The sequence below is a fragment of the Leuciscus leuciscus genome, assembly GCF_965113295.1.
Source record: "Leuciscus leuciscus genome assembly, chromosome: 3".
NCBI classification, from domain to species: Eukaryota; Metazoa; Chordata; class Actinopteri; order Cypriniformes; family Leuciscidae; genus Leuciscus; species Leuciscus leuciscus.
The window spans coordinates 39248236-39271406 of record NC_138727.1 but is presented as its reverse complement, the minus strand read 5'-3'; the positions used below and the strand labels follow the sequence as shown (position 1 = coordinate 39271406).

The 23171-nt window shown below is 36.4% G+C and overlaps 1 protein-coding gene across 1 annotated transcript in view; it reads right to left on the bottom strand.

The window, feature by feature from the left end:
- The window catches only part of ctnna2 (catenin (cadherin-associated protein), alpha 2), a 535329-nt gene that overhangs the window by 365432 nt on the left and 146726 nt on the right, over positions 1–23171 (bottom strand). The window contains exon 7 of the mRNA XM_082164839.1: positions 14653–14856. Within this exon, the coding sequence (XP_082020965.1) occupies positions 14653–14856 (204 nt within the window). The remainder of the gene's footprint in view (positions 1–14652; positions 14857–23171) is intronic.

The following is a 23171-nucleotide window of genomic DNA, read 5'->3' as shown; positions in this document are numbered from 1 at the left end:
TTGTTTTACTGCCTGAGAAATCGCTTCAGATGGTTCAGTGGGAGAGCGACCAAATGAATGTGAATCGATTAAGACCGTTTTTGCAAACGTGTTTGGCCAATTCGCAGAAAAGAAAGAATCGACTCAAAAGAATGATTAACTCAAGAATGACTGGAATCACTGGTTCATTCGACAGAAATACAGGACATAATAACTGCTAAAATATTCCCATGGAAAATGTTTCTTAGGGCAGTCGGAGTGCTCATGGTACGCACAGTGTGTACAGCCATACAGCTGCAGGCGCCACTGTAATAAATATGCAAGTCAAGATCGATAAAGGAAATAAGGAAATAAGTGCACTGTAAGGCTCATCAACTCCAAACAAGAAATATGTTTATTTTATTGTTTATTATACTATATATCACTTAGCTGTCTCTTTAATATAATAAAAATTCTCATCAGTACAATTACTCATTTCTATACCCCCCCAAAAATAAATACTGTCAAAAAATAACAGACTCGCCAAGTAGCTTTCATTCAAAATGAAGCTGTTTGAGAAATATAGAAGCTTTTATTTTTATTAAGTTCATTTAGTTTGAAAATGGTTTGATTGGCTGAAAGATATGATGGGATGAAAATAGGAGTATTATCCACACAAACTTCTGAATAAAAAAACTATTAAAAAAAAAACAAAACAAAAAAACATGTTAATTAATAAAATAGTCATTAATAAAAAAAATAAAAATTGTGTATATCATTTTAATTAAATATTGAATAAAACATATTATTAAATATTACCTACTAAGAAATCAAATATTGAGATATTTTAATTAGAAATGTCTGAATGTCTTAATGTCAACCCAGAGGAACACAAACCCCAGATTGGCAATTACTGATGTAGACAACTGATCTTAGTTTGACAATACAAAAGCACACATGTGGGCGAGTAAAAGCATATAAGTGACTTTAATTAAGTCAAATGACATGTCAACTCAGAGTATGAGTGCATTATCATTACTAACCTCTTAAGGAAAAAAAAAACAAAAAAAACAACAACAACGAGAACAATAACGGCAGCAATAAAACCAAATGATTTGATTCTTGTTTAAAGGCAAAGAGCAGGCCCATAATCCAGCGTTCTTCTAAGCATTTCCTTTATCCTCCAACATTCACTCTCCACATATCTCTCTCGTTCTTTGCCTCCGATTTCTGATTGAACGGTTCCACATGGTTTACCCACACAGCCCAGCATGCATTTCGCTCGGGCCGCGGGACGAACTGCATGCTCCATCACCCAACCAAGTTCACCCCCTGCATTCATAACGCTAACATATGTAGCACGCTAACACAGTTAGAGCCCTGCTCCTCAGATCCATGTCTGCCCGATTAACGCAATTACACTCGATTCCACAGCTCCATCCACCTATCAATGTCAATCGCATTAGCCGCTCTCAAGTCTTGGGGGGAGGGGGTGTGGTCAAGTTGAAACTCAATAGGGTGGAGTGGAAAAGTGGGCATGTAGCTCTGAGAGATTTTATTACATTAATTTGTCTCTAGTTAATTCCATCTCATCCCCTTAATATGAGATAGCCTAAAAACACAATTAAATCTCCGTTGCCTGCATCACCTCGGCGGAGAATGGCGTGGCCTTGCGGCACGAACGCGCATTCGCATGCATTGACGTCAGCGTCTCGGGCCTCGCTTGCACAGCGGGTGTTCTGATTCACGGCACGATGCCTCCGAAACGTCCTTAATTGAAAGCGAACATGACTGTTGGCAGACGGCAGTTTCCTGACTTTATTAAAGAAAGAATGCAATGAGGATGCAGAGGGAATGTTGACGTCAAGCCAGAGCAGAAAGCTAATTCACCGGATGGACCCGGAGACTTTTCTAGAGAGGCTGATGTTTTTCACCCAAGTGATTATTTGGAAGAGCAACATATGAATGACTAAGAGTGAACCAGACACGTTGGCCTGTCATGCATCATCTGCGGAACTACCTGTTAAAATGGCAGAGGCATATCGACCTGACAAACACTCAAATTCTGAAAAGTAAAAATATATCAAATAAGAAAAAAAAAAGTTTGTCAAAGTTCTGAAGGATTTAGACTTTATATAATATATCAGTCAGCATATTTATATAGAAACTGCTTAAAATAACAGTTTTGTAATATTGCATTAAGGTGTTTTTTTTTTCTTACTGAAACATTGCATCAGCTCTCAAACCATATTCCCTATTCTGTCTGCCACATTATGTTTGGCTACAACACAATATACAGTAGTCAACATTTGAAGTGGATCAAAACCTTTCATCAAAGTCATACATGAATTTTGAACGATACCCGTTCTTGTCGTAGGACAAGATGAATGAACTTTAATGAACTTTTTTTGATCCACTTCAAATGTTGACTACTGTATAAAGGAACACTTCACAGTCTTCACAGCATACATTATAAATTAAATATAGACAAATTGAAGCTGCAAATATTATTCAGTCAAGAGTGATTTTCTCTTTTCTTTTGTTATTTGATTATCCTTAATGACAGACAGTATAACAGGGTTTATTAGGCTTCTGTCACTTTAAGACCTGTCGCACATGATGCGGAACTAACACATTTTCTCACAACTCTTTATGTTAATTTACAACTTAATTTAACAAATTTAACTGTGCTTGCGTGGATACTCTACAAAACAAGCATTTTTTTATTCAATTTTTTTGTCCATTCAAGCACTGTCTGAAGCGACTTTCTGTGCTCACGAGTCGTGTTTGTGTCACATAAGACAGGAGATTCAGGAGAACAAAACTGACCACACAAAATAAACTTTCCACACCACAAGAACAAACTTCAAAGAAACTCAGAAAGTGACTTTGTGTTTTTAGTTCTGAGGGGGTTCAATAGCTTCTTATACTACAGCTATATTTGCAACATGGTTTTACAGGAAATTAGAATCTTCAGTCCTTGACATGCAGGAATTCAAGGCATACAGACATCACATTCTTGGCATATTGATAGTGGCACCAACAATACAGCTGAATGACCAGCAAGTCATTCAGAGGAAGAAAAGAGCCAAAGAAAATCAGCACAGCAAGATTGATTTTGGCCTGTTTGGATCACATTCAGCCCTTTAAACCCTGCTAACCCCAAGACTGATTTACAACCAGACACAAAAACAGACCCCCGAAATGAAATGAGTGAGGTGCTCACTAGCCTGGAGCAAACAAATATAACAGAAAAAAAGATCCTACAAAAGAGACAGAATGAGAAGCCCTTCACATACTCACCCACCCACACACACACACATACACACACACAAAAAATAAAAATCAATGCACATAGAGTTAAACTCTCAAGTTAAGTAGACATTAGTGCATATTTGACCAAAACGCACAGACAGAAAACAATCAAAAACAAAAAAGAAAAGAAAATGCCAGCTGGTAAGAGGGTAGAAAATGACACATACCCCCCACCACACACACACACACACACACACATTCCACCCTTCCCTGAGTCACAAAGCAATGCAAAAACTACTTTCACTCTCATCAGCGTTCAGTAATGAAGCAGCACCGCAGAAAACACAGCGACCGAGTGATTTATCATCATTCTGAGTCCTATTTCATTCCCCGATTACTGCAGGCAGAAAACATGAGGAGCAAATTAATGAAAATGTTGGGGAATTATAAACTCCACTTTGCTCCTACCTTGCCTGAATTAACTCGCATAGTGTTGCCGAATTAAGCCCTTTAAATATATACTGGGACTAATTTTGTTGTATAACCTGAAAACCCTTTTTTTTTTTTTTTTTTTTGAGGGTGGGACAGGAGTCGCAGTGCAAGTCCAGATTAACACCAATAGAGCCAGAGCTTGGGGGGAGGGGGGCCCGTGAAGGAGAAGAGAATGTAAAGGAAAGCTTCTCTTTGCGTTACCAGAGCAAGGCCAAGGGCCAGCAAGCAGGCAGGAGTCCTTGTAAAGGAAATTGGAAGATAAAAGGTCCCTCCTTGAGAGTTTGCAACTATGTGTCCTCCTACTTTTTCTCATTACAGTTTCAGATGCCTTTGTGAAGGTGCAGAGGATCTACAAAAGTCAAAAGTTCCTTTTGTCCCCAGTCACAGCACTTTTGAGAAAGAAAGTGCAGATATTAAACTTCTGCCTATTAACAATATCTTATCACATATATATACACACACACACACACACACACACACACACACACACACACACATTAAAAACTAAATATATGTATAATAAATAAATATAAGTTAATTTAATTAATTAATCAATTAATTAATTAATTAATTAATTAAAAAAATCAATCGCTACAAGTGAATTTAGGCATGACAATATTATAAAGTGCAGAATAAAAAAGTGGATATTAATTTGGGGATTTGGGAAATGTTTTTATTTGCAATGTGTTTTTGCTGCGTTGAGCTTTGTAGTCAATCACAGACATATCTGTTGAGCATGTGAACGCAATGACCAATCATTGAATGTGTTTAAGTCAGTCAGAATCTGCTCAACACTGCTCAAAACGACAGGAACTGGGGGACTTTTCCTTCTACTCTGACTTCTGCAGCAAAAATCGCCAAATGCAGATCTGCAAAGCTTGTCGCATCATACCCAAAAATACTAAATTCAGAATTTCCTTTTTAATAAATTTGCTAAGTTGTCACAGAACCGTTTTTTAAAAAATGTTATTATTGTTTTTATTATGGTGTATGGAGTGTAGATTGATGTGAAAAAAAAGTAATTTAAAGTGGTTTAACATAAGGCAGAAACATAACAAAATGTGAAACAAATTAAGGGTTTTGAATACTTTTTAATACTTTAGCAAAAATTAGGTAACATTTTATTTTGATGATCCACTTTAGACATTCTACTAACTCTAAGTAACTTTGCAACTACATGTCAACTATTTGTCATTAGAGTATTAGTAGACAGTCTGCTTAATATCTGCCAACACATTTTAATGGTCCCTCAACTTTTTCTACTTACCCGAACCTACAGTATAACACCTAACCCTAACCTTACATTATTCTAATGTAGTTGCAAAGTTACTTACAGTATATATAGTAGAATATCTAAAGTGGACTATCAAAATAAAGTCTAACCAAAAATTATTATAATATTTAACAATATTACTGTTTATAATGTATTTTTGATTAAATAAATTAATCCTTGGTTAGACTTCATGAGATACAGTATATCAGGCATCCCTATTAGTGTGTGCTGAAACAATGCAGAAGCACGCTTCGTAAATTCTTGAGTACCTGGAATGGGCTGGTACATGAACTAAGCATCTCTCATTGGTAGAGCAAATCAAGCCAGGGACATTAGAGCCTGACAGATGGAAGGGAGGGTATACAAGTCACTGAGGGAAAAGGCTGATGGATTGCCCCATACAGGCCACTTAATAGGGCACAAGTGTGGAATCTGGCTGGAGAGAGGCTCTTGATGAGTAAGTTGGTGAGGAATGCTGCAAAAACAAATCTGAAATGCGTAAGGTTGTCTTTTATCTATGATGATGTCAGAAAGGTCAAGTCCATTGAGGATGTTTATTTTAAGCAATAAAGACATCTAGCACAAGAGCATAATTAACTCAAAGGAAGAGCCACTGTAGTCAGACCTGGGAGACCTTAAAGCTTCTCCTTTGTTGACAACATATTTACTTAAAACTGAAAATACAAAATTCCATATAATTACAGGAAAAACCCAACGCTATCTCACGACCAGTTCATACGAATTCGTAGGAGTGAGTAAAAGGTGGCTAATCCGTACTGTACAATTTGTTTTAAACCCACGTGATGGGTAGGTTTAGGGGCGGGGTCAGGGGTAGTCATTTGTACAAATTCATACGAATTGGGCAACTCGTAAAATATGTACGATTTAGCAAAAATCATACGAACTTGTACGAGTGAAGTCATATGAATTTGTACGAATTAGCCAGCCATCTCGTAAAATTCATGCGATTTGCCGTGAGATCGGGTTGGAAAAACCATGTTCATTTTTGGGTGAAGTAAGAATGATTCATGTGATGTGGAGTATTTCATGCATGATGCAACGAAAGTCTTTGTCAGTGAGGAGAAACCAAGAGAAGGAAAAGGAGGATATGATATCTAATGAAGTTGGAAAGATAGAGGTGGCAAAGTTAAACAATCAGCATGAGCCATCAAGTAGAGATGCAGTTAAAGTCTTGGAAAACATAAAGCCTCACTCGTCAACAAATGCAACAAATACCAGTTGTAGCCAACAGCTATAAAAGAGACCTCAATCTTCAGCCAGGCTACATGAGAACTAAGATGACTCAACATTCTTGTAGCCAGGTTAATATAATAGCAAAATTCGTGCTAGCAAAAGATAAAAGTAGAGAGAGAGAGAGCAAATCACAGGAGATGTTTGCAGGAGGCTTTGCTTAAAAGCTTGAAGGGAATGTGTGATATGCATGTGTATTTTTGTTTGTGTCTTTGGGGGAAGGTTTTGGACCAATGCAGACAGAGTGAGATGGATGGTGAGAGCGAAAGAAAGGCCTTTTTCTTGTGCATGCTGTGGGTTATTTTCTCTGAAATGACTGGTCTTGTCCAGTGAGACGGTGTCTAGCACTTGCCAAATCGAGGCATCAAAGCGCTTGTGCGGCTGGGAGGACACTGTGCAGAGGTACCAGCAGTCACATGACATTACTGTGTCATGTCACGACAGCTTGTTATTAGCTATCCTAGGGAGATGGGCAGAAAGTCACAACATTCTGTAACTTTTTCTAGAACTCAGACCTTTTATTAAAAGAAAAGAAAAAAACTCCAAGTTCTGGAACATTCTGAACTATGCATTCAATAGATCTAAAATGAGCTAAAATATCAACTTTCTATTTTTAAGAGCCCACCAAAAACAAATCAGATTGATGTAATGTAATGGTATAATATAATATAATATAATATAATATAATATAATATAATATAATATAATATAATATAATAGTCACGATTACCATATTGTTCCGAATATAAGTTCCCCCCCCCCCATTTTCAAGATGTAACTTTTGTATATGTAAATTTAGTCTTTTAAAGAAAATTTTTTATTTGAAAATAATTTTCATATTGCCATTTCTTTTTTCTTTTTTTTTTACTGGTAAAATGGTTAAATGTACTAACAACAATAACATTCAGAAATGGATCAATTTTTGCTACCATACAAATAACCTGAAGTTCTCATTTAGTAGATTTCACAATGACTGATTTCTCATCTTTACCTATCTGATCCAGGGGATATGAATGTTTTTTCCTTAGGCCGATCACATAGCGCTGAAAAGACAGCAGTTTCTCCCTTAAGTCAGAGGGTAAGCGGCACGCATCATTCTTATGCCGCATCAAAGCGGCCGCTTTCGAGGATATTGACAGGCAAGTGCGTCAGTACATAGCTGAAATAAGAAATGGGCCTCAATGGTGGGTAAGTTCATCTTTTTGGCGATTGCCAATACCTTCAGCTGGGTGACGGCTCTGGTTATGGGCAACCCCTCATTTCTATTTTTGGCTACGTACTGACACACTGGCCTGTCAGTTTCTTTGAAGCGGCCACTTTTAGGACAGCAGTAAGCTTTTCTTTGACTGCTTGCCATCTTCGTTTTGGGCTCGCCATCTGAAACTCTCAAACACTGTATTTCTTGGCTGCTTAATGAGAGTTGTCTGATTACTCCGCTGCATTTATCAGTCCTGGTAAACGCTTACATTTTACACATATTTGGCGCTCCCCATTGTTCCGGGTGTATTATTGACATGTAAAAGTTTAGACCCTGAATGTAAGACGACCTAATTTTTTTCAGATGTATTTCCAAGAACAAAAACATGGTCTTATATTCGGAACAATATGGTATGTTCTTTTCTAGTTGTCTAGAGTGGAGATGGTGGTCTAGTGGGTTAAACCACTGAACTGGTAAATTGAAGGTTGCTGGTTCGATCCCAGCAGTCACCACCAGTGTGTCATTGAGCAAGACACTTTACTCCACGTTGCTCCAGGGGGATTATCCCTGTAATAAGTGCACTGTAAGTCGCTTTGGATAAAAGCGTCTGCCAAATGCATAAATGTAAATGTAGTTGTTCATGTCATGTCTGTATGAGTATCCCTGAGTAGCCAGTATCCCTCATTTACTATGTGTATCCCTGTTCTGTTCATTTTTTTTGTCAGTTATTGTTTCGTGCAATGTGCAGTTCTACTTCTGCGGCTCCAGTAAAGTCTATTTTGAAGTGTTATCCAGTGTTTGTATTCCTTATTCCTCGACTAAATGTTCCAATAATGCAATACATAATAATATAATATAATATAATATAATATAATATAATATAATATAATATAATATAATACAAGAGGTGCAATATTCTTAGATATTTCCAAGTGAATCTTTCTTTTGAGTGAGTGATTCATTTAAAAATGCTGATTCAATCAGGAACGAAACAAGTCACTTGGACTGAATTTAAAAGCTAGCTGAATTTGAACTACTACTGTGTGCATATAATAATTTATTCCAGGATTATGGGTTACAATATTGATTATTTATCCCACAAAACACATTTTTGTTCAATCAAATGCTCTCTAGATTTAGAATGGCCCTCCACCACATGCAATTGACTTGTAAGTAGTAAATTATGGTAAATGGCTGATATAACACTAAAGCCTATTTTTCATAATAATAATACAATAAATTTCAATTGGAAATGCTTCAACCCAGGAATGAAAATGTCCTAGCTGAACAACTAGTTGGGGTGTTAGATGCACATAAAGTGCTGGTGACCCAACTTTTAATATTGAGTCACAAAACAGAATCCTACCCTAGAGTATGTGGTAAAATCAGATCTCATGTGCTTCTAATCTATACATCCCATTTTTTCTATTTATTTCTCTATAACTCGTTGATCTGCTGTTCTTCTAAAGTAATCTTCTGGATCGCACAGGCTCTGCGCTTGTGCGGCTGGTTGCAACACTGTTAGGCTGATGGAGTGTTCGAAGAACCTTCCTCTTGATCAAGCCTTTCTGTGTAGCCCCCTGGAGGCCCGAAGAACAGGCATCCATCTTCTTTAAACGCAGTGTGACCGCCAGAGTGCCACGTCCCGCTAAGTGTAAGATTAAGCTCTACTAACCAACTCCCTAAATCCTCTTTAGTGCACTGCAGGCCAGGCTAGCGAGGTGAACCACCACACCCACAAACCCCTGGACCCTCTCAACCTATAGCCACAAACCGAGCTCCCTTGACCCAGGTCAGCAATGCATTACTCCAACCGATCAATTGATAGATTGGCCTGTCCAGGCTGCCGTAACTAAATCAGCCAATTCTGATGATTCAGCAGTGGTCTTGGGAGCCTGGGCGGGTGTCACCAATCAACGATCACCACCGGCCAGGACAAGTATGGACATTCTCTTGTCACTTGAACTTAATTTATTGCAAACCAGCACATTGATCAAGCTCATGCCGTTCCACAAGTCGTTCAGGCTTGAGCTTGAAGAACGATTAGAGCAAAAGGTGGAAAGAAGGTGGCAGAAGTTGAAGAGGTGTTAGAGGAGAAACTGAAGCATTGCAGAAATCAGACACCACTTCTATATACCTACTGCACCCTTAATTCCCAGAAGCTAGAGGTCAACCATGCTGACTTGTAAACTTGTGGTATCCTGTAATACCTATAAAACAGACCACCCTTACGAAAAAGAAGTGTATTCAAGTGTTCTATTAGTATTAGGGGTGTCCCCGACTATGGATTTTCATAGTCGAATCAGAATCATCAAGTCTTGCCTATAGTCGACTAATAGTCGAATCATGTGTATGGGGGCGGGGCTTTAACAATTCAAAGCCGCTATGTACAGAAAATCACACAAAGATATAGAAGAAAATGTATAAAAACATTTTGGATCAATAAAACTAAGAAATAACATAAATAACTCCAGAAAGGCCACACTGCAGACAGGATTTACATTTCACATGCAAATCAAATTAAATCGGCTAAATTACCTGTGCAAGCAGGCTCTAAGTACAGCACAACATCGATGCACCGAAAAAATAAACAATTAATTTACTGAATTAAATTAGAACAGAATATACCTTTCTTATAAATAAAAATACAAAACGAAATAAATCAGAATCAAGTCACAAGATGAGGAGCAAATGTGTGCAAAATGCCTAAAGTGCAGGGGAACATATATTCAAAACACAAGTCACAAATAGTTAGATTAGATAACCCTGACAGATCAATAAATAAAATTAAAATAAAGAAATGATTAAAATAACGATAGTAGCCAGAATTTTCTACTTTGTCTTTTTAACTGCAGAAACAACAATAAATGCTAAACTGGAGTCGCAGTCTTTTTAGCTAAAAATGTTCACAGCATCCAAAAATCAAATTAGAACCGGCTGAAAAGTTTTGAAAATCACTTGTACCCTACCTGATCGAGAGAACAAATCCAGTCTTTCTCTGTCTGTGTCCGTTGGAGTCTTTTCAAATTGTGCGCGCAGATAAAATACATTCTAAAACACGTAACGTGAAAAACGTTTAACGACTTAATCTCCAAAAATAGTTAAATTAAAATATGAAAACGCTTTACTATAGGAGGAACGCATTGCGTTCATATTCTGGGTTCATCTGCTTATCTGCACATACATAGTATGGTTTCTTAATAAAGTGTGTACCGTGTACATTAAGCCACGTTAAAGTGCCTTTTAAGCGTTTTAAAAGCTTTTTTCACGTTAAGCATTTTAGAATGTCCCGTAGAAAACCAACTTGTTAACGTTGGCCGGCAGAAGTGCGATCATGGTTTTCCTGATGCTAAATCCAGCCTTGGAGAATATCCTTTCTGATGGTGTACATCCACACTTTAGATTTTCTTATCCCAGGCATTGTTAAAGATTTAAATCCTTGCCGCCAAGACGCTCCTCTGTCAGTCACGGATTGAAAGTAAAACTCTGTCACGGGGTGTTTTGATTTATTCACGCACGTTAAAAAATATTAATTAAAAGCTTCTTTCTTTGCACATTTTTATATACAGCATTATCATAATAGGCTGAATATTAACGTATTGACAGAAAACCGGTAGTTCTATGTGAAATCAGACATTGAGCGCCCTCATATAGCCAAAGTGGCATGATCCTCGTTTCATAACACCTCTGCGAAGATTCGACCGTGAGATCGGTAGTCGAATCAGGCTCCTCCTATCGAAGCATCGAATCTTCGACTATTTGGGGTCACCCCTAATTAGTATACTTCATTTAAACTAAAAATAAGAAAGTTTACTTTCAGTCTACATTGTATCAGATTTTTTGTGTATGCTAGTCCACTGGTATAGGAATGTACTCTAATTCTACTTTTCCCCATCATTGACTGAATTTTCCATCTATCCATGTTTTCACTGTTATACAGTAGGGGGCGATATATGACACATCTTTTAGTACAGAATCTCCGGATCAAAACACAGGAGAAGAAGAAGCTGAAACAAGTAATTGCTCACTCAAAGATTGCTCACTCAAATGTAAAATAACGTGATCATCAAACATTAAACAGCATGTAAATGAAAACGGCGTAATATTACCAAATGAAATGAAGCGTAACCCATGAAGAGAAAACGACTGTGAAGCTTTGGGGGTGTTGGACTAGATCTACTCCATCTGTTTTGATCATCGTTCTGAATCTGATCAAGGCGTAGTCTTTGACAAAAATGTGATTTTCTCAACTTTTTTTTTTTTAAATTTTGCCTTTCTTTATGAAACTTACCGACATTCAAGTGTTGATTAAAAAAGGATGCATGAAGCTAATCAAATGTTTGAAATTAAAGTACAGTTAAAGGTATTTTTCAAGTATAAAAAAATATCTACATTTGAACATAGTAGTATACTGCAAGTGCAAAAATAATATATAAATAGTAAACTAAGTATAATGTTATGTTCACTTAAAGAAAACTTACAAGTATACTTTCAGTATAAACTACTAAACTAGTAGTTTACTGAGAGTACACTTCAGTGTGTACTTTCATGAACTAAAAAATGAAGAACTAATACTACTTGTATTAAAATAGTAAACTACTAGTATAATTATAAGTTCACTTGTAGTACAGATGCATTACAAATGAGAAACCTAGTTGTGTACCGGTACTTAGTTTACTACTCGTTTACTACTCTTACACTTATGGTACAATTAAATGTATACTTTTATATAAAAGTGGGCCAATTTAGTCCCAAGCAGTATTGAAATAGTACACTTACAAGTTTACTACAAGTACACATTGATATTAGTATACTTACAACATAAAGTATACTTAAAATATACTTGAAAATTACTTAAGTATACTTCATAAAATGAACTTGTGTCCCAGCCCAGTAATCTGCAGGCAGCACAAGCCCGTTACCAGTCTGTGTCTGTACTTAAAATATTGTGTATGTACTTAAAAAAATATATCGCCTTTACAAAAAATCAAAATCAAATAAAGTTGTCCTCCGAAGAGGGGGGGGTGGAGGTAAAAAAAAAAAAAAAATTGAACTTGAAGTATACTTCTTTTTCGTAAGGGCAGTGGTCTGTTGAGACAAAAATGTTTTTTTATAACAGCATCAGTCTGTAAACGCAGCTAAAGAATATCCAGAGACTATTCGGGTGTAAAATATATTAATATAAGTTATATAAAAGTATATATATATATATATATATAAATATATAACAAGTGCACGAGGAAAACATATTTGTGCAAATGAAAATATTCACATGTAGAAACCAAGCGTGCCGCACAAGCCCTGAAAAGTGAAGCCAAAACGTCCCGATCGCCCCCCGGTGACTGCTCCTAGTATAGGTCATAAGCCCCGCCTCCCCGTGTTATTCAACGGGACGTGAGACCAACTAAACAATTAAATTACACTTCAAATATCTTTTTTCCAAAGGTGGTTTCTTTCATTTGCTGTCGTTTTTATCACGCTGATGTAAGTTCAAGTGTCTGTTTCAAAAATAAGTTGGTTTTTAGTTAGTTACGTGATGCGGTGGTGTAACGTCATGATTGACAGCTGTGATTGACAGGTTCTCTGAGCGAAGTAGTCACTGAAGCACCAACGGACATTTTTTCGGGATCTTCGGACGACTGAGGAGATTGTGTTTACTTTATTTTAACAAGCCTCTTGTCGTACTGCAATCAATTTTTAAAAAAGTGTGCAGAATCCACTCTCCCTGAGTGCATTCTGCGAGAGTGAGGGCGGAGCGTTGATTTCGCGGCTTTACTTCCTGCTCACTACTGCGCAGGTCTGGTCCCGAAATCGCTACTGCGCAGACTCAAGTTCCAATATGTCAGCGCCATTTCGGGACTCTGGCGGCTTCAGTTCTCATCAATGGAAGAGAGCGAAGGGGCGTCGTCCATCTTTTTTTACAGTCTATAGTACAAACCCAGAAAAAGATGCATATGCAAACATACCAAAAAAGCATAACAAAATGAATCCTTTGAGAGACTAAAACTCATATAAAACAAGCGTCCTAGCAACACAAACACATTTCCTCCCAGAGCAGGAGCTTGTAATTTGAGTGCTGATGTGATATTCATCTCCACTGGCGTTGTGTTTTGACTAAAGGGGCATCGCTAATCGAATGAGAGGTTGTATTTAATATCCCTATGTTCCCGTATGGTGCTTGAGCACACCAGCACTAGGAAACATGCATTAGATAATAGCTGGGTAGAAGCCATTGATTACTGCATAGCGTCAGAGCCAGACAGGCCCATTGATACCATAGCGATCAATATTACAGAACCCTTGCCAATGCCTTTGTGACACCTGTTTCAACGTAATTGACATATACACACAACAAGAAAGACACATTGGCACATGCATACACACCATCGTGATAATTCTATAGGATTATATGCCTTAAAGTCTTTCATTTGAGCAAAGGACAACAATCACAGAGAGACACATAAAAGAAGGGTTTGTGATAGACTAAAGGTCAGAGTATTGATTTATCAAAGAATATTAAGACCCTTTTAACTGGTGAACTTTCCCAAGATGAGCAATCAGTCTCTATCCAATATATACTGTATATATGGAAACTACAGTATTGCTTGAATATACACACCACTGTACCAGTAGCATTACTTTTTTAAAGAAATTAATAATTGTATTTATCAAGGACATATGAAATTGAACATGTTGGAAGTTTCATTCTAGAAGTTTCCATGTAATAAAGCCACTTAAAACTTCAGAAATGTACTTATCCTGAAATAGCCTCAAACCGCTTAAGATAGTGTACTATATGTGATGACGCAGAGGCTGTCTATGCAGAAAGCTCTTCATGTTCCATGTCAGCACTGATAATTACATAAATACTCACTAAGACATATTGTGTGTATGTATATGGTATGTGTCAATTCCCTGAAAGGTATGACTACTACTACATGGTTGTTAGAGGAAAATGTTTTCTAGCCATACAGCCTTGAATCACAATCACAGTATGAATCACAATCAATGCAGGATGTGTGTGAATTAAGGAAAAGTGCCATGCCACAATTAGCCACAAAAAGTATTTAAACATCAAGTAAGCCTTACTGTGAGTCACTAAACCAAAAAAAAACCAAAAAAAAAAAAAAACAGAACACCTAAAGCAAAACAAACAAACAAAGTGCTAAAAAAAAAACTAATAATCAAGCTACCTACATAGTGGAAAAGGATGTTCAGGACTTACATTGTTCATGTACTCGCTCAGCAGGTCTTGCAGGGCTTGGCGCACGGCGTTGCACTCGGCTACGATGCGTTCACGGCGATCGTCGCGTGTGCAGGAGGAGTCGGCCATGAGGGCGGCGCCACTAATGATGCTCTCCAGACGTTCCTCCAGTGACGGCCTGAAGCGAGCCTCACTAAATGTTAGCGGATCCAGAATGATCTTATTCTGAAACAGAAGAAAAGACGGCCAGGGACGAGGTTATGAAAGTTTCTGTTGAAAACATTAAAATCCATAAACACCTTTAAGAGCAACTATAAGTAACTAGTAGGTTGCTTTCCACAATTGTTAGTATGAGCATTGCAATTGCAATTGCATGTTTTATCTTTTTGTTGTTGTTGTTGTTAATGTATTTGGTCTTGTGGACAAGATCTGCTATGCATGTTTTTGCAGAGCAAGCATTGTGCTAATGATAGGATTGTTTGCAGATTGCATGTAAAGGACATACCAGCCTGCGCCATCTAGAGTTTCATGACTGAACTAGAGATATAGGGACAGATTTACTAACATACTGTCAGGATTTACTAAAGACACACAGTGATAAAATAGCATTGAAAAGGTGTGGGCACAGTTATTTTTGCAGCTGACCTTATTGCATATGCGTTTGAAGGAGTTTCCCTTTGAGACGCAAAATGTATGGGAGCAAAGTATTTATTGAATCACGCAAGGTGATTTACTAAGGTTCGCACTAGTAAATTTACTGGTATTTGTGGCATTATTTAACGCCCCAAAAAATTAAACCATGTTGCGCCTGTGTTTGCGACCCTACGATAATTTGCGCTATTCTTGGTAGATTGTGTTGGTCATTATGGAAATGATTTGTCTGCGTCTGTGTTCTTTATTTTGCACGTCGTCAGTAGATCACATGCAGAACTTTCCACTCCCATCAGCGCTTTTATGGAATTGTGCTCTCACGCTAATTTGTCCTGTTTAGTAAATCTGGCCCATAATCTTAAGTGACATAGTAACACCTGGCTGTTTCACACACAAACTTCTCAATCATACTATGCTGGATAAAATATTTAAACCCTATAGTCAGTCATGAACTATTGATGTACTGTCCTACATACATCCCCCAGATGGTAGAGGTTTTGTGTAGCAGATAGAAGGATAACAAGCCCTGTGAGATGTTTGCGATAGTTTCCATTAGCGATCCACTGAAGACATTATGTTGGAGCATATATCCAGAGGCTGTTATAAGGTGACCTTCAAGGCGAGATCCAGGCCCTCGGTTACAACCACATTGTGATTTAATGGGGCTTTTAAACACAGGATGCAGACTCAAGAACACCCTCCTTTTTATTATTGAAAAGTTGCTACCAAATACAGGTTTTATGATCTCTTGGGCTGGGCTGGGGAAATTACCATATTGATAGTGGCAATATTATGTTTTACGGCTATATATGAATACGGCTTCGGCAGCAGTTTGCATTTTGTGGACTTTGCCAGTGCAGATGAGGTGGAGGTGGCATTTAGAGGAACCAGAAGTGGCTAGTGCCCTTTACTTTTGAGACTAATATTCAGAAAGGCACTTCACCAAGCGGTTCATAATAAGTTAGATCTTTCACAGATCTTTCATTATTTATATCTCAGCATGCACTTCCTGTTATTTGGCATGTCCACAGGCAGGGAATGATGTTTGTGTCTTTTGAATGTGCTAATCCAGTAGCAGTTATGCAAACTAACAACAGCACAATTGGAGAGAGAGAGAGAGCTTTCCCATTATAGCATGTTGCCATGGTGATCAACTCTTAAGTAAAAGCTGTAACAGCAGTCTTGGCCATCTCAATGACTCAATGATAAGTATGTGGACATTTATTGGTTTGTTTAAAATCTGTCTGTGTCAAGTTTCCAGGTCTATTCCGGTCCGCCCGCTTTTGTCTGAATGAGGGACTAAAACAAAGACTTGTGTGAAATGTCTGATTGGAAAGCGACAGGCAGGACATTCAGACGCTGACAGGCTGGAGAAAAGCCATTGTGAAACAATTTGTACAGATTACTTAGATCTTGTGTGACTCATATGCTGACTACATATTCCAATTATGATTTATTTAGTTAAAGACAAGATGAAACAGCCTTTACAAACACATTCGAATTGTGTAATGCTGCATATATTCAAATGGAACAATATTTAGCTGTTCATGTTTGTGACAGGTGCTATTTTATCAAGAGATAAATCTTATATATGACATTTATATTGTATATGGTCAAACTGACCTCCACTTTGGCATTAATATCTGAAAAAACAAAAGTTACAAATATATATATATATATATATATATATATATATATATATATATATATATATATATATATATATATATATATATATATATATATATATAATAAGTATTTTAGGATGATTTCTGAAGGCTCATGTGACATTGTAGGCTAGAGTAATAATGCTGAAAATTCAGCATTGCCATCACTGAAATAAATTGCATCTTATAATATATAAATAGAAAAGTTCTTTAAACAGTTCTTCACAATATTACTGATTTTGTTTATGAAATAATCATTGCAAAAAAAAAATATATATATATATATATATATTTTTTTTTTAAACAATTCACCAACCCCAAACATTTGAACAGTATTATATAACTGAGAATAATACAAATATATAGAAATAAATATCTCATAAAGTTTCTCTGGAGATAAAGTCTATATTCAATAAGAATATCTAATACATAAAATCTGTAAGACCAAACATACCTAAAGAAAAGACACATAAACTATGCAATATGCACTAAAAAGACATTTGAAGTGAAATGTAAAACGCCATTCTGAAAGGGTTCCATCAATTTGTCAGTGCAAACATAATTAGTCCAGATTGATTGCTGAGGAGTACACAAACTCATCTGTAAAAATGGATCATGATGGGCCAGACGCAATCAGTTATGTAGCATACAGTATGCATGAGCGTGTATGTTTTAGAAGTGGGTGGGATTGCCACTTACTTCGCTCACAGAATGTGACAGGTTGTTCGTCAAGGACGATATAATGAGAGAGCGTACAGGAGAGCGGTGCATTGAATGTAACCTACTTTTACACAGTGACTAAAGAGCTCTGGAGTGAGAGGACGGAAAAGAGGAAAACATGGGTGAGAGAAAGAGCGTAAAGGACAGAAAGTGTGTGACGAACAACAAAGTTGGCTAGCCTGGTGACTAGTCTGTGCGGGTTATTAATGACTACTGTCTATGTGGGGTGTCTCTAATTTTGGACGAAATCCAGCAAACTGTTGTCCTACATTCAATGTGTGTATGTGTGTGTGCGTGTGTGTGTGTGTGTGTGTGTGTGTGTGTGTGTGTGTGTGTGTGTGTGTGTGTGTGTGTGTGTGTGTGTGTGTGTGTGTGTGTGTGTGTGTGTGTGTGTGTGTGGACATACAGCAAGGTTAAGAGGGCTGGTGCTCCATCTGATTGAGTCATACAAACACCACCTGCTCCATCGCAGTGCCACCAACACTTTACCCTTTGATACGCTATTAAAAAGTTTCTGTCATCACTGTAAAGCGACTGCCCACATCAGAAGTCTGTCTCATGTGTTTCTGTTGTGTGTTGGCGAGCCTTCTGTCCACCACAATGGTTTACATACACCAACTGTTATTCTGAGTTCTCACAGTCTGTAGAGTAAAGGAGTTCTGAAACTGAGAAAGCCTGAGTAAACACATTTTGGTGACAGATGAAGAGTGAGGAAGAATGACAAATCATGTGTTAAAATGGTTTCATGACTTGTCAAGGAAATCTCATATATCACACAATGGGCAATTTTTTTTTTTATCATTCTGCCCCTTAAAGAGGTCATGTCACTTTTGTTTTTCTTATTTTTATTTATAATATTATGTTGCTGTTGTTTTTAAATAATTTACACTTGTTACGTCACTATGTGACGTTTGGATGTGTGGTTTGGGTGTTCTTTGCTTTTGTTCTCTCCGTTCTGTTTTTACTTTCACTTTTGCAGGTGACGTGCTGATTGGTCCGTCCCTGCTGTCAATCATCTGAGAGTACAAATTTCCAGCTTCTTTCTATCAAAACTACCTAAACCCGAGAGGTTCAAGGATATGTTTAAAAACCTCAAACAATCAGATACATAAATGCATCTCCAAACACACAAGAAAAAAATAAGCACTTGGCTTAAGTTTTCATTATTAGTGCTGTCAAATCGATTCATCGTGATTAATCACATCTAACAAAAAATTTTGTAAATATATAATATATGCTTATACAGTTGTAATCAAAATGATTCAACCCCCCAAATCAGGTTTATTGGCAAAATTATATTTACAAATTAATTAGTTAGATTATATTTACAAACGTTTATGTTAGATGTGATTAATCGCAATTAATGGATTTGACAGCACTTATTATTATTATTAATATTATTATTATTATTTTAAAAAAGGAAGAAATTGTTTGGATTCATAACATGCAGGCAAATAAAAGCCAGAAATGACAATGAATAAGCACAGAGCTAAAACTGTTTTAGATTAATTTGGTGTTGTAAGAATAAGGAATGACCATACAAAGATCCCCACTGCATCACTGATTCAGTGACAAAAAAGAGATGTTCGTTAATCAGTTCCACTGTGGTTGATGAATTGTTGCTTTTTTCCTTTCAAGATAAGAAGCGATAGAAGTTTGCTGAAAAGTCAACACAAGTAACCCTGAGCACTGAGAAGTTAAAAATAGTGTGATGGGAAGTTAAATATACTGTTTTATATAACATAATTTATAATTTACTTGTATTAATAGATAAATGAATTATATAATATTTATTTCTAAAAGAATCCGTACACAGAGTCAGCGGTCAGCACAGAAGGAAAAAGCTATATTTCTGCATTCATAATACATTTCATTAACTTTCACTCTAAATGGCAGGCTGATTTTAATCAACGTGTGTCATTTGAAAGGGATGGAGGGTGAAACGGGGAAAAAAATGCAACCTCCAATCACAGAGAGAGAGACAAAGAGACGGTTTGGGTTTGGAAGGGCACAAAGAGCCATGGGAGCCTCTGGAAAACTGCTTGTTTAAATACAAGACAGAAAGCACAGAGGAAAGAGCGCCTGGGGAATAGCCCCTATTGTTATTCCATTTGGTGCTTATTGCAGGCACAGGGTCTGAGTGACAATCTGAAACGACAGTGAAGGAGAGATAGAAGGACTGAGTCCAACTTGTCCTTGAAGGAGCAGATACTGATTGATGAACAAATCGTTCATTCGAAACAAATCTTTTTAATGACTCGATTGAACCGGTTCGCAAAACTGAACAATAAGTTCATGAATTGTTCATGAGTCAACAACTCACCGACTTACTGAACCAAGAACAGGTTTGTAAGGGATCTTTCACACTAACACTTTTGGTGCGCAACCGGGTCCGATTGACGTCAGAGTTAGGTTCATTTAGACGATGTGAACCTCCCAACCGTATATGAGTCCACATTAAAAGGGTGGTCTAGGGAATGGTTCATGTGTTGAAACTCTGGCATGGTTGGCTACTGAACTGCTGTTTTTGTGTGTTCTCACTTTCCAGACAAGTGTGACTGACACACTGCAGGGAGAGAAAATGTATATCTCATTTCTCCTTGCCTTCAGCAGAAATGGACTCCCGCACTCTTTAGAACATTTGTAGTGCATTCACAGCAGATATGCAAGTGCCGTTTTGTGCCGACGCTTTGAAAACAAAACCAAAGGTGCAAACACAAAAATATACATTTGCATTTTGCCTCCTTCTCCTGCGTCATTGAAGCAACAGGGGTAAACGGCTGCTGCTTTGATGATGAAAATGCACTAAGTTTTGGACTCAAATAATGTAATGTGAACACAGTCCAGCAGGGGAGGGGGGAGGGGGGAGGGGGGAGCAATCGAACTCTGGTTCGGACGTGTGAAAGAACCCTAAGAAAACCAAATAAGTAACTGATAAGTGAGCTGACACTAAGAACATTCGGATGATTTGACTAAAGGTCCAACCAAAATAGAAAATTCTATCATCCTTTACTCACCCTCATGTCATTTCAAACCTGTGTGACTTTCTTTCTTCTGAGGAACACAAAAGATAGTTGGAAGAATGTTGGTAACTAAACAGTTTTGGTCACCACTGAATTCCATAGTAAGGACAAGTCAATGGGAACCTAAACATTTGTGTTGATAAAAACTAAAACTAAACTAAAGAGGAATAAAATACAGGATAAATAATAATTAAGTGCACATATTTCAAATAAACAAGTCTAGCAAAAAATCCAAATAAGATTTTAAGCATAATAAATAAAATCAAAATGTTTTAAGGCCCACATTAATATAAATGTAAAATGTAAAAAATGCTGTATAAATTTACGCATGCATTCACTTTGTTGCAAAATAAGCTACAATATGCCAATACTGTAATAATGATACTTTAATTTAAGCATAACTTAGAACATAATTGCTGCTCTAAATGGATTTAATGGTGATACAAATTGACATGCGTACAATTTTTGGCACTATGTTAATATAAAAACATGTTGTGCTTCACTAAAAAAAAAAAAAAGGATATTTGGGGCTTAAGATTTGGAAGCCCACCCTTTTTGCTCGGGGTGAAATAAATAAATGTACATTTATTCATTCAGCAATGATGCTTTTATCCAAAGCGACTTACAAATGAAGAGTTATAGTATAAAATTTGCAAATAGTCATCTCACGTTTTACTTGTGTGCTTGGGGAGGCCTAGAAGATGCATCTGAGATATAATTTATGTGCATCATGAAAAAGTAGATTTGCATACGGTACATTTTTAATGCTCATATGCTGTATAATTGTACTTAAACTAGAATCTCAATCTTGGGAAACCAAGTTGATTGCTCATTCTTAAGCATAGGTGACAGAATACAAAATAAGCACTGATTGCTGTGACAAATGTTAGATGCAGAAGTGAGAAAAAAGGATGTACATTGAGACGGGATTCAAAAATAGAAAAATGTATAATAATATATGCTGTCAATTCAGTATGCATATGCAAATAGTGTGGATTAAACAAAAACTGCACCACTACAAAGTTTGCATTTAAAAAGCATGAAGCAAAAATAATACTTAAAATAAAATAATTTATATAATAATACAAAATAAAAAAGTAATTAATTCAATTTAATTGAAAGTAATTAATAAAATGAAAATGAATAATAAATTAAATAATTAAATAATTAAAAATACATTTTGTGTCAGACAGACTAATTGTGTCTGGGTCCAGCCACTTGGGACTAGGCCACAAACATGTGACTACTTGTTGGAAAAAAAAGTACAAATTTCACAGTTGTGGTCAGAATTAATGGCACCCCTGGTAAATATGATCGAAAAATGCTTGTAGGAAAATAAATCTGCATTGTTTATCCTTTTGATATTTCATTAAAAAAAAATGCAAAAAACATTTCTTTACTTTTATTTAATTTCCATGCTTTTCTCAAAAACATGTTGGCCGTAATTATTGGCTCCCTGTTATTAAATACTTTTTTGCAACCTCCTTTTGCCAAGATAAAGTTTGGGACTGCTATTTAATAACTTTAGCATAGGCCTAAAGTTTATTTATTAGTACTAGTCTTTACTATTAGTCATATTCTTACAATTTATGTTATATATATATATATATATATATATATATATATATATATATATATATATATATATATATATATATATATATATATATATATATATATATATATATATATATATATATATATATATATGTATGTATGTATATATATAGGCAAATTATAACATGTTTACACAAAATTTGTTTATAGCCTATATTGAATGTAAACTTTGATAATCATAATTCTCACATGATATAGAGGACTGAATGAATATTTTGAATGCTTTTATTGGCATTTGTGTTGTTTCTGAATGCTTTTATTGGCATTTGTGGTGTTTCTGAATGCTTTTATTGGCATTTATGTTGTTTCTATTGTTGTGTGAGGGTGTATACCTTCTGGATGTAATGGCGCTCTCTCTCTCTCATTAAAAAAAAAAATTGTTTTATTAAAAAAAGTCATAATCCATGTCTTATTCCAAATTAGGATGTTATGGTATCAGTCTGAATGGGAAAACCATCGAATTGTACTCAATGGCCTTTGTGCCCTGTCATATGGCCTTGGTGCCCCTCCAAAAAAAGAAAAGGTGGAAGCCAAATGGCCTTGCCCCTAAAATTACATAATTCCCACCCTGGCCACAATACAGTAAAACAAGGGAACAAATTAGTAAAACGTGCTGAGGTATTATTAATTTGTGGCCACGAAACAATATTCACCTGAATATTCACTATTTAATTAATTGTATCAAACTGTTTTTCCTACCTGTGACTATAGCTTCAGTGAAGGCTGACTAGTGTTCTCGTACAGCTTTTTATTCCTTTTGCAATGAAATTGCCATTTATTTTTATTGTTTAATAAGCAGGAAAAATTTCCAACTTAAAACAAATACCAATTTAAATGCTTAGGATGTTTACGTTGTAGGAAT